The following is a 16,302-nucleotide window of genomic DNA, read 5'->3' as shown; positions in this document are numbered from 1 at the left end:
CCTTTTGTGGCTGTGCCAAATGCACATTTCACCATACAAAATTCTGCATCAGAGGGTTAATACTACATCTAGCATTGTTTTCATTCAGATTTATCACAGGGCTCTCACTCCTTTATACAAACATTTAGGAAGTGTATAGGTTGCAAGATGACATTAACAACTTCAACAATTTATGATAAGCTCAGATGACAGTCATAATTTCTTTTGTATTTTAAGCCAAGTCCACCTTGTTACTTACTTCCATAAGTGCCAGTTCCACAGTTCACAATGAAGAGAGGCAGTAGAATGGAAATGTAAAAACCTCTTTATGTGACAAGTTGTGATCATTGCATAGGAAAGTGCCCAAGAATGATATTATTTTCTAAAATTAATGATGGGTTCATCAGTGCAACTGCCGAAAGACGACGACAGTGCTGAGGATTTGTTTTCACATTTATAGCCCTAAACTAAACATAGTGACCTTGTAGATGCACTTCTGTCTTCGAGTTAAAGTGAGTGTAATTTCCTATGGATGACAGCAAATCCAAGGAGGACAAACATGCTACAATAGTAGTCTCCAGGGGTCATAAAGGGTGTTGCATTAATTTGGACAAGTTCCCACCACTGTTTTCCAGCTACTCTACTAGAAAATATGGAAGCAGTTACATTTTTGGAATCGGTGTTGATTTTTCAAAGGGTTGTTATTTAGATATACAACACAATTCCAGCAGTGCAGAAATTTTTTTTTTTTTTTTCAGATTTTTGCTCGGCTTTGTAGTTCAGTCTGTTAGAAATATCGTGATAGTCGAGGCCACAAGAGCATTTTGCGTTTACCCATTATGCAGCCCAATATTAGTCGAACATTGTCACAATGCCGCAAAGTGTGACCTTGGCTGTGTGGCGGTGCCATTTTAGGCTGCAGTATTCATATTCAGCTCGGCGCTTTCCACCTACACGGGAGCTTAAAGGGACACCAAAGAGAAAAAGAGATATTTGCACTGTATTAGTAAATTATCTTTATACAATACCAAAAAAGCCTCTCTTATCGTGAGAAGATGTGTGGTAAGCCAGAAAAAACACAGTAGTGAAAGATTGACAACGCTGTCTTTAAGTTCTCACATCATTCGCCATGACATCTTTGGTTTTGATGGTGTCTGTTTGGGCCTAGTTAACTTTTTATTGCTAAAGACTTACTACAAGCCGAGGATTGAACTTAGCAAGGTTCAAGAACTTTTACTGAGCCACAATGGCCCACATACAAAAAAAAAGATGCTTTGAAATACATAAAATCGTACACTGGCATAGCTGTGCTGCAGTTTCTGTGCGAAATTTAATAAACTAAACTTTGGCCTTCATTTTCTCTTCTAATAATCAGCCTATAGCAATGAAATTTATAGTTCTGAAAGGATACTTTATCAGTCTAAATTAAATTATTTAATGTTTCTCCTTAGTGTCCGTTTAACCCATTCAGAAAAGTAATGCAAGTGCAAACGAATATGATAGGCACTCTCACTGCAGTTGTCACCTCATTACCTGCAACATTTCTACAACTTCTACAGCCCTCAGTCTAGCCTGTGCTCGTAATCTCTGTCTGCAGTCACCGATGAGCCTATCTTACGAACATACCAGCATAGCGGCAATCTTCTCCCGGTGGTTTGCTGCCCACCACCAGCAGCGAGTATTTGACAGGGCCTTGGTTGTTAGGCTTGAACTAATGCTGCTTTGGCAGGTGTTGATAGCCATAGTACGGCTTGGTGCTGAGTCAATGGAGATCTATTTGTAGCAGCCATGGGGCTCTTGGAAAGCCAAGAAACAAGCTGTTCAATAAAAGTTCATCTGCACGGGACAACCTGAATGGCACCAACTGTCTGCGTGGCAGCTATTTTTCTGACATTGTGTACGTTGATTACATCCGAAAAATTTAGCAACACACGGTACAATGTCCAAAACTTATATCACCATTATGCATTGATTCAATAGAAAATGTGGCAGTGCCGTAGGGATGTTTGAGTTATCGAGCAGGTCTGAAAAATCAATTGGCGATGGTAACATGGAAGAAAGAAAAAAAACTAGAAAGGAGCGTCACGCCAGGCATCCAGCCTCACCAAGGCAATCTCCTCTGGTGCTGTTTTCTCCCTGCTTTCACTTGGGGAATCATAGGAAGTGTGCACATTGCACTTTGAACTTTGAGAACACCACACCGTGTATGCCTTGGTTCGTAGTAGGCTTGAGTGCTTCTGACCACCAGAATTGCTGCAACTTCTTCCGACCCATGCTACTCGCTTTCTGCTCGCCGCATTTGATGCCTTTAGTTCGCGGCCTCAGTATGCGGAAGCATTGTCACTGTTGCAACGCCAACACTCTGGAGCATCCACATGATTATCCACACATTACAACTTCCTAGTGAACATGCGAGTGGCGCAGGGAACAAGCAGGTGACGGACACAGCGCAGCCACAAAAGACAACTAGGAAATACTGCTTGCCATCACATGCTTTGGTGCTTTCCCCATAATTCTTTCTTTTTATTTTTTATTGCACTCCCTCCTGGGGTTACTTTTCCTTTTATATGTGTATTTATATATATGTATATATATATATATACACACACACACAGTTGATTCTCATTACAACAGACCCTGATAATCTTACAAAAGACATCCATTTTATCCGAAGTCGGTAACACCCTAAACACCTCACTTCCGAAACTTTCATCGTGATGTCGAACAACTTTATTGCGAAGAGTGAGTGACGAATGTCCAAAGTAAAAAACAAACAAAAGAAGTCACAGTTTCGCCTGAAAGGCAAAGCATTGATTGCGATAGCAAATTAAGTAAGATAAGCGCGAGAGCAGCAGCAACATAATTGACCTTCTTGCAGTCTCGCTTCAATGTGAACTAAACGTCGAAAGCACAGCGCATACGAAGCTACCAGCACTGGCCGCACTTTGTCTAAATCGATGACCTCCTTCAATATATGGTGCCTGCACGGGCACGCACTTTGTCCACATCACAGATCGCTTTCAAGATACAGCAGCAACGCTGTAAGCAGCAGCCACCGGAATAGTACCTCTCTCTCTCTCTCTCTCTCTCTCTCCCCCCCCCCCCTGACTCACACACGAATGAAAACGGGGCGTTTCTGTCGCGCCTTTTTTTTTTCTCTTCCGCGCGATGTTGAACTACGATAGTCTGTGTTGACACGGCAAAAGTATGTTTGCCCGATGTTGAAAACAATTGCCGCTCATTTTGTCCACTGTAGCCGATAATCCGTTGCAGCAGGGTCCGTTAAAAGCTAACTTCGTTGCATTAATAAAATAGGTGGAATAAACTAAGGCTGAAATATATTCCGTTATATCCTAAAGTCTGTTGTATGCAGGCCCGTTGTAAAGAGCATAGAATGTGTGCGTGCGTGTGCGTGCGTGCGTGCGTGTGTGTGTGTGTGTGTGTGTGTGTGTGTGTGTGTGTGTGTGTGTGTGTGTGTGTGTGTGTGTAGACAATTAAACCGTAATATAACAAAGTCACTAAAATGGGCAGTTTGCTTCGTTACTTGAAATTTCGTTACATTGAAATTTGGCACAGCAAATAATGTACAGGAAAATTATGCTACAGTCGCCAGCCAATTTTCGGGACCTTGTGAGGACTGAAAAATTTGTTCAGCCAAAAAAGAGAATTATTGGGTAGGCTTAGAACGGCTTAAAAAAATATCTCTAGTAATGCCCTGCCTCATATTAGGCTTGGAGGAGATCAGATTTGCATGGATTTGCACAAGAGTGACATCTCCATATGCAGTTGCCAAGAGCATCACCGTGTTGGCAATCTCTGCAACAGAGATTGCCATGGAGATTAAAAAAAAACAAGCCACATTTCTTCACACCACTTGGCTCTGGCAAAGACACAGGAGGTGGCACCGAGCACATGAATGCAAAGCCGCACACACACAATGATGCAACATCTCCAAGACAAATTTTCTCTGTGGACACACCACATGCAGAATGGTGACCAAAACTTTAAGAAAGGAGGGAGGGGGGCGGTTCTGCCCCAAGTGATTGTGATGGTTGTGCTGACCGGAAAAAAATAAGCGTCTCCTGTAGCTTTTTGTCAGTCAAGGAAGAGCGGGTATGGCCTTCGAGACTGAAGGGTATCATGTGCTTTCTATTGATAACGTTCGTCACCCAATCTTCAAGGCTATAAAGGGGGCAACTGGAAGTCGAGCCAGCGGAATATCCAACATGGAGGCCTCCAAGAGCGGGTAGCATGGCTTGGAATAAGTGATTTAGTTTGTAAAATTGATTGTGCAATTGAATTAGCGCTATGGGAACCCTGACAGTGCATTTATTAAGTCCACAATATCCATCAAGTTCGAATTTTTGGAGTCCGAAAAATTTGTCAGCTACTGTACGTGGTCAGCAAAATTCTGTATTACAACACTTTTGCTTGTCAATATCATAACTGCAGTTATTTAATGTTGTGCTGGGGAGGGCATTCCGTAAAAGAGTCCACTAGGTGTACTCTTACAGAATGCCTCCCCTGAAGGAAGGATAGCTGCTCGACATGTTTGACCCTCCTGCATGCCACAATTCCTTCAGGCACCAAAAAGAGCTGCTCACTGGACACACTAGTGCCTGGTACCAGAAAGTATCCCTTCACAAGCCACACTCTAAAGAAAAAAAAGTTGGCACCCTTCTGGGGTGTATCTTGTACCACAGCAATAATCATCATCTGCCTTGCTTACGTTTCCTTTCTTTAACTGGGAGCCCGGTACATTCAGGTCACAAACAACATGTGTGTTATCAGCGTGACATAGCAGTCTCAACAAGACAGTAGCGAGCACAGATTTTTCAAGAAAAGAAACACAAGCAAGGCAGATCACGATTATTGTTGTGGGACAAGAAAAGCCCCAAAGGATGCAAATCTTTTTAAGAGTGCAGGCCAACAGTGGGCACCATGCTTACACCACCACTCATGTGGATCTTCTTTTTGGCCCAAAATTTCATCATGCACATATCTTTCAACCTTTGCTTGTGGCAGTGAAAATTGCTGCCAGAAGCAAGTGAAAATTTCTGCGTGTTGATTGACTAATCTAGCTCTTGGAGCATCCTGGTATACTCAACTACTTTATAACGAGGATCTGAAAATGTTGCCAAGCTTGCTACTTGGTGAAATTTGTAGTTTGGAAACCATGTTAGGCACTTCGCCAGATTAGTAGTAGACAGAGGTTTCCACCTAGTGGCTGGTGTTGTCAAGATGCGTGATTGGAATGCATTATGTAACCGCGCAAACGACAACGGACGAAGAAGGAAACACACAGGACAAGTGCAGACAAGCGTGTTCCCTTCTTCGTCCATTGTCGTTAGCACGGTTACATAATGCATTCTAATATCGGCCACCAACTGTTAAATACAGATGCGTGAAGAGGCAGCACAGTATGAGTACTTGAGCTGATATTGTCAGGTAGCCATAAACAGCAGCAAAGGCCCCATGACTGTGCCTCCTATTACTTTTGATATGCTTCACTGCGTGGCAAATGCGCTTCACCGCACGCACACAAGCACACACCCACACCCACACTGAATGTAAATGAGCTCTTCGTTTGGTTTGTCTTTGCTCTGAGCCGTGTTAATGGCAATGCAACTTGCTCACCAAAACCAAAACTGTCGGTTGTACATGCTCATATTTGTATGCGTCCATTTCAAATGCTTAATTCTAACAAAACCAAATATAAAATAGCATATTATTCAATCGAATGTTTGAAAGTATCAAATGTTCACATAAAAGACTACAGGGGTGGGCATATTTCGCTTAAAATGTTTGAAGAAAATAAATTTCGCACCTGCCGCTGCACTGTTCATGCTGAAATTTTACAGAAAAATCTAACTTTGAAGTATGCGTCATTCAGTGTAACACTTGACACAGTTAATTGCCTGGTTTTTAGGAAAAAATGGAGTTGCCTTCATTTATGGAGATGCAAGCTGCTACCAAGACAGCTCTAGCATACAGGGTCTGTTCTGAAAGTAGTAGGACTGTCTTTTTTTTTTTTTTTTTCTGGGCGAACGGGCGGACGAGGCGCGGTCTGCGCGCACAGGATTCGTGAAGCGAGATATTGGGAACGCTGGGAAAAATCGGCAGTCGGCTTTCGGCCGTTCAAAAGAGCAGGTTGGTTGTACTGTGAACCCCTGTCGAAACACCTCGTCACGGAGAATCATGGAGCGTTTACTGAATCAGTGATACGCGATCAAATTTTGTGTAAAGCTTGGTAAAATGGGCAAAGAGACTCACGACGTGATTAAGGAGGCCTACGGTGATGCTGCCATGGGTAGATCAGGTATTTTTAAGCGGCACAAGCTGTTCCGCGAAGGTAGGGAAAAAGTGGAAGACAACAACCGCTCCGGACGCCATTCGACCAGCAAGACCAATGAAAATGTGTCGCGACTGAAAAATTTACTGAACAGTGATCGTAGGATGAGTATCAGAATGACTGCTGATGACTTGAGCATTCTTCAAACCAAAGTTTTTGAGATCCTGACAGAAAACTTAGCCATGAAGAAAGTGTGCGCGAAGTTCGTGCTGCGAGTGGTTGTCAGAGAAGCAAAAGGCAAACCGGAAAGCAATCTGCCAGGATCTTCTTCATCATGTGAATGAAGACTGCGACTTTTTGGACAATGTAGTGACCGGTGACAAGACGTGAGTGTTTGATTACGACCCGGAGAGCAAGCGGCAGAGCTCAGAATGGCACACCCCTTCTTCCCCACGCCCCAGGAAAGCACGAATGAGAAAATCCAAGCAAAATTCCATGCTCATTTGCTTTTTTGATCGACATGGAGTCATGCACAAGGAGTTCGTACCACCTGGACAACCAGTTAATGCACTTTTACGTGGAAATCCTCAAAATACTGCGAAAACGCATTGTTTGTGTCCACCCAGCCATCGCCAACAATTGGTGGCTGCACCATGACAACGTGCCGAGCCACACAGCGTTCCGCGTAGTGGAGTATCTTGCCCAGCACAAGGTGGCAACGCTGTCTCAGCCCCCCTACAGCCCCGACTTGGCCCCACGAGACTTTTTTCTATTCCCGAGAATAAAATCGACGCTCAAGAGGAAGCATCAAGGATTAGTAGAGGCGGTTCAACAGGCCGCGACCAGGGGGCTAAACAGCATTCCGGTCCAGACGTTCCTGGAGTTGTATAGAAACTGGAAAACTCGTTGGCAGCAGTGTGTAGATGCGGAAAGATGCTATTTTGAAAAATTCTAATCGTTCGTACTACACTCATGAATAAAATTGTTTTTAAAAAATTAGTCCTTCTACTTTCAGAGCAGACCCTGTAAACTTATGTCGCATTCTACTGGCAGCTGTAAAAATCAGCTGTTCAAGGAGGGTTGCCACGTGTTTCAGAAGAGCACGCAACACGTGGCGACCGTCCTTGAAAGACTATTTTCTGCAGCTGCAGGCAGGTGGGTGGCACAAGTTTATGCTAGTGCCGTTTTCATGGCAACCATTTTTCTCATAAATAAAAGCAGTTTCTTATTCTATTATTTAAAGAACAGGCAATAACTATGCCAAGTGTTACGCTGAATGACGTAGACTCCACATACACTCTCTCTGCGAAATTTTAGCTAGAACAGTGCAGCAGTAAGTGTGAAATCATATTTCGGACACTTTAAGCAAAATATCGGAATCTCTGTATTTAAATTTGATGTTATCTGTTTAATTGTGAAATCTGCAACTTTGGTAGCTGCTTCACTAAATGGGCCTTCTCATTTCCTCGTCCTGTTATCACTGCATTATTTTATGAATAATTCTAATTAAGTGGATAGTGTCAATGCATACAAGAAAAACGTCTCTGTTTTAGAGCTGCTGGTGAACTGGCCGGAAGGAGTCGAGAGAGTGATGAGAGGTTTCCCCACAGAAGTCTTCGTGAAGTAAGTATTGTTGCTACTGCATGGTTTTTGGTGGGAAGTTTTTTGTTGTTTAGCAGGAGTTCTAAATTGCTTTTAACGAAGTACTTTTGGCTCCAGGGGGAATAATATCTGGGTTTTATGGCAGCATCAAACCACTTGTCCACGTGCATTGTGCGTCATGGACAGCCTGCAAAACCTGTATAGTGTAAATCATAGGAATGAATATGCCTTTCTGGGGTCAGTCTTTCATAGCAGCAATATTTTATTACTCACATCCAAATCCAACTTCTATACAGCCTGCACAACAGCTGAAACTATGATGAAATTGTGTGGAGTATCTGCAGCTAATTATATAAAGCGTGACCAGCGCATGGCACTGTGGACAAATACCTTCCCCCACACTACAAGCTTTTGTACTGTTGCCCCTTTTATCAATTCACCGTGCACTGGTCACTTTTTTGTTAAGGTTGTCAACAGCGCAGCTTCTTAAGAGTTATTTTTTATGGTACAGAAGTGCAACGGGGGCATGTCCAAAGACGTGGCTTTCGTTTACACTTGTGCTTTAGCCTAGTGCATTTAAACATCACCTGTCACGGTGGCTTAGTGGCTGTAGGTTGTGCTGCTGAGCTCACGGTTAACCACCTATAATGCATCTAGTGTGGGAACAAATATATCATGGATTTCCTGACCAGCGGTATTCCTCCCATGGAACTCAATGTATAGGCAGACTGCTTCGAAGCACAGGCAAACAAAAAAAAAGACCACTAGATGAAATTAAACTATTCTTCCGCTGCTAAGGCACTTGTGAAGAGAACTTATTTTTCGTACTTAGTTGTGGTTTTTGTGGGGGGGAGGGCGAATGTGCAATGAATTGTGTTTGAATTTGTGGTTGCCCATTTGACATGGCTATGAACGCGATGTTTTGGTTATACCACGGTACCGCTTATAGCATGGATTTTCCAAACTCCTGCAACCTACTTTATGAGTAGGGGCATGCGAATATCGAATAGTAGATATTTAATTGAATATCTAAAAATGTCTCACAAAGTTTAATGCTTACAAATGTTAAGCAAGAAGGTATGCTGCTGCACATGCTTGTGTCTCCTAGCATTGCATAACAAGAATGTAGCAAATTATCAGTGACTTTGGTACTGTGGGGCCTCAGACATGCTCTTGGGACAAAGAAATGACAACACAATAGTGCAGACAATCACAAGGGCAGCTGAATTATTACCAATAGACCATGCTGATGGGTGCGCGACAAATCAAGGAAGTCCAACCCACCACCACAGGATATTGAGCAAATATGTTCGCCCCCATGCTGGACACCAACGCCTACTCATTCGTGTGTACAGTCACACAAACGGTGTCCCTCTCCGAAGCCTTTTTCTGGATGGTTATGCAAAGCATGTCAGCGCATGTGTCATCCGTCGTCGTCGCTGGCCCTAAGCCAAAGTGAAACAGGTTACTTACTCCCTTTTGGGACCAAGTAATCCCACAATTAGGTGGTGTTAGCAGCGCAGCACTCGCGCCATCTCGTATTAGTCCGCAACCACACCAACCGCCACTGGCTCAAAGCCACAGGGCGAAGCCGGATTACAGGAGATGCAAGCCATGCAGGAAAAACAATATCAGGGGACGTGTGAAAGGCGAGCATCCCTACAGTACATAGAAATCAAGATACAGTCGAATCTCCATAATTTGAACTCGAACGGGCCTGAAAATTTGTTCAAATTAAAAGGAGGACTTGTCGAAGTACTCATGCACCATAGCACGATGCTCGAACGGTGCGAGTCGTGAAATATTGCGGCGCGCAAGTGAACAGCAAGCGAGGACCACGAAACTGGCCATGCCTGCCAACGCTCGCTTCCCAGTAACCGCGGAAAACGAAATTTAAAGGCGCAGGCTAAGCTGCCGCTGGGCCGGCGGCGCCGACGTGAAGGCGGGTGCGCGTGGTGACTATCGAAGGAGAGGGAGTTGAGAGGCAGGGTGAGGGCAGCGCAGTTGCGTGGAGGGGTGGGAAGGAAGCGGATTTCCTTTACCACCAGGTTGATGGATGGCGATAATTACCTCTGGCACCTAAGACTGGCACCGAAGCGCCAAAGTTGCTTTCTGCTGCATGCTCGCGTGCTTCTTTTTCATCTGCTGACAGATCAGCACTGCGTTTACGTTCTTTGTCCTATGTTCTTAACGTATCATGTCTTATGAAGATGACAAAGCCATTGCCCTTGATCATAATCGTGTTGGTGTGCTTCCTTCTGTTGCAGCATCGCCGTGTGCAGAATACGAAGAGAATGAGGTACTGGGTGTCGCCTTCGCGTACTTGTATTCAGGGCTCATCTTGTTGTACAGAATCGGATGTGGCGCACTGTCTTTGATGACCTTTGCATTGGGGCGTCACGATTTAGACTCATCATTGTAAAAAAAGTCGCAGTTTCACCCAAAAGGTGAAGCATCGATTGTGATAGCAAATTAGTGGACAGCTATACGAAGCAAGGTTAGTAGTTTTATCGGCAGTATAAACTTGTAAACATAAGCGTACTAACCAAATTAACAAGCATGGTGTCACGTGCGCACAAGCAAACGTGAACCCATCTCACTCTATGACTGCGGATAATCGCTATCAAAAGGCTGGCATGAGGAAATGCAGCAGCAGCAGTGAGTGAAGTGACATTCATGCTGTCTATCGCTCCGACGCAAAATTAGCGCGGAGGACACGCTGCATACACAAAGCTATGGGCCGCCGACCTACCTAGACTCTGCCTCCAACACAGATCGCTCTCGATATACAGCCACACAACCACATGCAGCCGCCACATGCGCAGTTGCGGGCAGAGTAAAATGCCGCCCCCTCCCCCCAGTGCTTCGCAACGTTGGATGCCTCGCGCGACAGAAGACAGTGCGCTTTCTCTCGGCTTCGTCTCTTTCGCGTGGGCAAGATTGAACCCCTATGTCAGCTCCCCTCGCACGCTTTCACTTGCTCTTGCAGCGTAGGTTTTGCAGCGATGGTGTTATCGCACTTGGATATGGAACCGCGCACACAGCAATAAGGGGTCTCTCATAAGTTTTTCCTCTATGACGGGGCCAGAGCGATGCTGGCCGGAGGTGCCGCCGCATGATTGGCGCACTGCTGAGAGTATTGTCGGAGTGCGGTATGTTCGAATAAGCCGTTGCTAATGCTTGTGCATTCAAATTACTGGGTGTTTTCACCCATTGAAATACACATAACTTTGACAGGACCACAGCGTCAGTTCAAATAAACCGAAAGTTCAAATTAAGCTTGTTCGAATGAACGAGAATCGTCTGTATACACTATGGTCTACTCTTATTAAAGGGAGCACCAAATTAATATGCCGGCACTGATTACAGTTCTAGACTATAAAGGTCTAGCAAAAATTTTGTATCAAGAGAATTTCTGTTGAATAGAATCAAGTGCTTTCTTTTTCCTCAAAAACTAATGAATTAGTGACATTCTGATGATTCTTTTTTTAAATTTCACAGGCTTTTTCTTGTTTTCTGTCGGAAAAAAGGACCACACAAGACCTAGGTTGCTGTATACGCTGTTATTGCTCATTTGTTGATGTATTCCATAACCTTTGCATTGGCACCTTATTAAATGAGTACGGTAGTAAATGTTAGCTCATTAAACCTAAATATTAGTTCCTCGTTCCCAGTGGAACAAAAGAATGCAACTAGCATTAACAAAAGCCTATCAACATAGAGTGGGCGCTGTTCACGGAAAACCCTCAGTTATTTTTTTCTTTGCCACATTTAGTTGGCACATCCAATATGTAAATTAATGGTGGTTTCCGAGAAACCCACATGGGTTTCCTTTCTAGCTTCATGCTACAATCGGGTGGATGACTTTTCCCTGTTATAAATTTTGCTTGCCTAGCGGGATTCCGCAGAACTGATTTGCTACGATCTAACAGTGTTCTGCAAAGTCAAATAAAGAAAGCTTTTTCTTCATCTGCCTGTATTTCACTCATGTTTACCTTTACCAAGCTGCTCCAAGAAGCGTATTTACTGCTCCAAAACACACAAATCATGCTCCAAACCTGTTCTAAAGGGCCAAATTTGCAGCTGCCAGAGCTGCTCCAAAAATTGTTTGTCCACTTCCATCCCTGCATACAGCACTTCAAAAATCTCCAACGATGGCAAAATCCATCGATATATGTAATATGAGTGCTTTATTTCTCATTGCGTTAATTTGCACAAAAAAAGCACAAAAAAAGAAAATGGGATGCTATTCACTGCCTGCAGACTGCAAAGCACATGATGCGGTCAAGCCATCTCACATGTAGTGCAGTGGACTGAGGCTCCAAGTTGAGCATGCCTCATATCGCAGCTCTCGTTCATGCTACAAGTTTGACAGTGGTCATCGCTTGTCACAAAAGATAAAATCATGGCATCAGTTTATTCTGCGGTTTATTGTTTTGTGTGAAAAACAAACTGTAGCCTATGTTTATATCACTGGCAGGAGCTGGCCGCAATGGCAGAAGTGTCGCTTGAACCTATTTTTTCACCAACGGTAAATCTTGCCATTGTGGGGTAACCTTCATTCTCTTCTGCGAGAAAACAGCCATTTGTTGGTAGACAGAGGGTGCCGCACCACTATAGTGTAGTTGTATGATTAGCGTGGTAAATAGTTAGTGTATTGACCTATTATTCATTTTAGTTTCATTGTTCTTTTCTTTTCCACATTTTTTTTTTCGTTGTTTATTGCAATCACCTTCGGGTTCCCGTGGTCGGAAACTATAGACAGCAGTCTATGTGAAGTTCTGACATTTCACTATATGCCACAATCCTGATTTTGGATGGAACAAACATCGGATGTGATGGACCTTTCTTGCACTGCATGCAAGAAAGGTGTGAGAGCGGACCTTTCTTGGTGGATTATCATGGTTCATTGTAACGAACACTCACTGTACCATGCTTTATGTGACTAGGCACATCCAAGCATGCTTGCTGAAAATTATATGTCACACCAACACTGCTGCTTTCAGTCCTCAATGAGCGATTGCAGCAAGATGGCATTATTATTAGTGTGCAGTTACAGGAATTATTTCTATGTTTTATGCAAATGTTTGTAGCAGAAGCTTGTGTTTACAATACAGAGGATCCCCAGACCATCCAGTGCCATTGTGTTGTCACAAATATTGTCATAGTCCTCGCTACACTGCCTAGAAACTAAATTCAGTGTGAATTTTGTAAATAGACAACCGTTTTGCATACAAAATATCTGAAAGCATTATTATCGTTTCGAATTAAGATAGAAAAATGTGAAAAGGGCATTTATCAGCAGAACTGAGGTAGGCTGGATAGACTGGAATGATATTTTTAGATACTGTGGAGTAAAAATATCCATGGATCCATCCAAGATCTATGGGATAAAAAGATGGTTAAAAAGTAGGGTTGTACGAATATTCAAAAATTCCTAATATCATAGAGTATTACATATTTAATATTCGTATTTGTTTTGAAAACTAAGTATTTGTCAAAATGTTTTAAATATTTGGTTTGATACTAATATTTGAAACAAATTGAATATATTGATGACTGTGCAGGAGCTAACACGGTTCTTAGCATTTGTTTCTATCTCATCTAAGAATATGTGCCTGATATTGTGCTGAATTTTGCAACAACTTCGTGCTGCTGGCTAAATTTGGCCTGTAAAGCACGCTCACCTACTGGACAGCCACACTGTGCAGAAAAGTCAGCTTCCTGGTAGCCAGGGGCACGGGCTTGCGGACAGTGAGGGTGCATCTAGAGGGCAACGAAAGGGGATGGGGGAAACTGCGCAGAAGTATCCAACAGCAATAAAAATGCTCTTTATGGGAGTAAAGATCCAATGGGCCAATCCTCGGCAGCCATGCCCCAATCCTGAGCTTATTGCTTGATAGCAAATGTGATGAGGGATGGCTGACACATGGTCAAATAACTGAGGTTATGGGCATTTGATGCTATATAATAAGGCATAGGTTGGCGATAACAGGCAGCTAGTGGGAATTACTCACTTTCTCAAGTTAACATGAGTCAAATACAGAATCTTTAAGTATAACAGCTTACTAGTGTAATTTTTTATTGTTGACAATATAAGTGCAATATTCCAAACATGTTAAGGTAACGAAACTTGCTAATAAATGCATGTGCTAGTATTCATATTCAAAAATTTTTATATTCGCACACTCTAGTAAGAAACAGTGATGTTAAAGGTGAAGTGTACGAGATGACAACATAAGAAACAGTGTTTTAGAGAGCCAAGCACATTTTGTGCAACATTTAAGTGCCCAGTTAGCTGAAATAGGCATGTGCAAGTAAGGTGGTTTCCTTAGCCGCCTTCTTTTTTTTTCACCTCGCGATGTGAATGGGACCATAAAATATATTCCTCTTAAATGTGTGTATGTGGGCATGCACACATGCTCTTAGACTGAAGTGCCAGCTATCCTACATGGCCTTGTGTGTGTATGTACTTGTGACAGTATGAGCGGGAGGTGGCCCAGCTGAAACGGCTCATGGGTCAGCTGCAGCGCAAGCTCAGTCTAGCTGAGACCCAGCTACAACAGCAGCAGCAGCACCCACTCTCAGCAACACTTGGGGCTGATAGCACAGAAGAGCAGCAGCAGCGTCGACAAGAAAAGGACCTCCAGATGAAGAGCATCATCACCAGGTACAGATCACTGTCTTGTGCACTTGCTGGTAGCAAGCCGCACCTGTATCTTTTACTGCGACAGCAGTTAAAAACTTGAATTTGGGTTTGCTTGCTCTGTTTGTCTGTCCATACATTGTTCATGGTATGCAGTCACCATCAAGCTACCTCCTCATTTTCATTTTCACTCCCACCATATGGCAAAGAAAGAAAATAAGCCTTGTCCACCACCACCACAGGGGATCAAACATGCCCCTGCAGCAATGTGCACTTTGGAGGCAGATGCACCAACCACTGAGTTATCATGCAACATTGACACCTGGCTTTGTGTGTGAGTTTATGTGCACGATGGAGACTCTGAGAGTGGTGACATCTGTCATGTGTTTGGAAGGCAGTACTATAGCGTACGAAGACAATGTGCAGTGCAAAGAAGCTGTTATAGAGGTCTGAAGTCTGTGACTGTGGGTGTGTGCGTGCACAGAGAGAGCTGGATGTAAATGCAAGAGATATCCCATAGCATCTTGCAACACACCGGCAAGGGCCTCTGCTGTGTTGTTTGTGAATGAAATATAATGCCAGAAAGTTCCACTTGTATTCACTGAGGCTGTCAAACTAAGCACATGATTCAAGAGGAGGCGCTACTTCGTCCATTCCAGAAAAATGCACATGTCAAATCAATCACTACTATTATGAACGCATTTTCCCGTAATTAGGGGGGGGGGGAAGAAATGCTCTGCTAAATCTTTCGTTTGTGTGCCAGTAAGGCATTTTAGTAAATGCATTATTTTTTGCATTTTACTTGCTTCGCTTCAGTGCAATATTCTTCACTCAATATGCAACTATACACACTTCTAAAATTTGTAACCAAATTTCGCTTTCTTAGTATCTTTAATGGACTCTTAAATAATTTGTACTGAGTAAAGAAGATGCTAGCCTCTGTGTTAGTGCTCACCGTGACATAGGAACCCATGCTTGTGAAACGAGATTTGTTACAACTAATGTCCACTTTGTCCAACAGAGTGCAATGCTTGTGGAAAAGTTGGGTTTTTTAAATGAAAAATACAAATTGGCAAATTTTGCAGTTTTTGTTTATTCTTCAGAACAAATGAAATACTTTATTTAGCTTATCAGATATCAAGATAGGTCTCTACTATGTATAAAAAAAATTTTAAGTGGTGGGCAAGATAAACTGTTTTTCGTAGATGCAGCTGCCACAGGAATATATACCGGGCAGCTTTAACCAGACAGTAAAAAGTTTTTTACAATGCCTGTAGCAGACAGCACAATTCTGGTCCATGAGATGTTCGACTCGAAGAGGCTGTCATTACTTGCACGATAAATTGAAATGCATAATTGACTAATTGACAAAAATCCACTAACTAACTTTGAAACTAATTGCCTTGTGGCACATGTTGCAGTTTACAAATTCCAGCAGGTGAGTCTGTGAGTTCGCAAGGCGGATACACTTGGAACGAATTACACTTGGAACGAATTCTCAGGATGACATCAGCTTCAAGATATTAATTCCCCAACTTTGCAGAGAAATGCATTGGTGTTCCAGTTACTTTTGGGCTTCAATGCATAAGTCGGCGTTTTGAGAAAGTAAGTGGAATAACAGTGCATTTTTACCGCATGTTTGACAGCACATATCTTGGAAATTGTGTCATCCACATAATTCTTTTCAAGTGTGTATGCCTTGCAGTCTCACCCGGTAGAATTTGTAAATTGTAATATTTGCCATAAGTAATTAGTTAAAAACTTAATTTGATAATTTTTGTTA

At 43.0% G+C, this 16,302-nt stretch overlaps 1 protein-coding gene across 8 annotated transcripts in view; it reads left to right on the top strand.

Moving 5' to 3' along the window:
- Nucleotides 1–16,302, top strand: part of raskol (Ras GTPase-activating protein raskol) — a 249,508-nt gene that overhangs the window by 218,928 nt on the left and 14,278 nt on the right. For 7 of the 8 annotated variants that reach the window (XM_065451149.1, XM_065451146.1, XM_065451148.1 and 4 more), the window contains 2 exons: nucleotides 7,825–7,894; nucleotides 14,356–14,543. In XM_065451149.1, the coding sequence (XP_065307221.1) occupies nucleotides 7,825–7,894; nucleotides 14,356–14,543 (258 nt within the window). Of the gene's footprint in view, nucleotides 1–7,824; nucleotides 7,895–10,140; nucleotides 10,173–14,355; nucleotides 14,544–16,302 lie in introns of those variants that run through there. The other variant, XM_065451151.2, reaches the window with a different exon arrangement.

This window comes from Dermacentor albipictus, chromosome 1, assembly GCF_038994185.2.
Source record: "Dermacentor albipictus isolate Rhodes 1998 colony chromosome 1, USDA_Dalb.pri_finalv2, whole genome shotgun sequence".
Classification (NCBI taxonomy): domain Eukaryota; kingdom Metazoa; phylum Arthropoda; class Arachnida; order Ixodida; family Ixodidae; genus Dermacentor; species Dermacentor albipictus.
The sequence above is the reverse complement of the archived record's forward strand: the minus strand, read 5'-3'. Positions and strand labels throughout refer to the sequence as shown.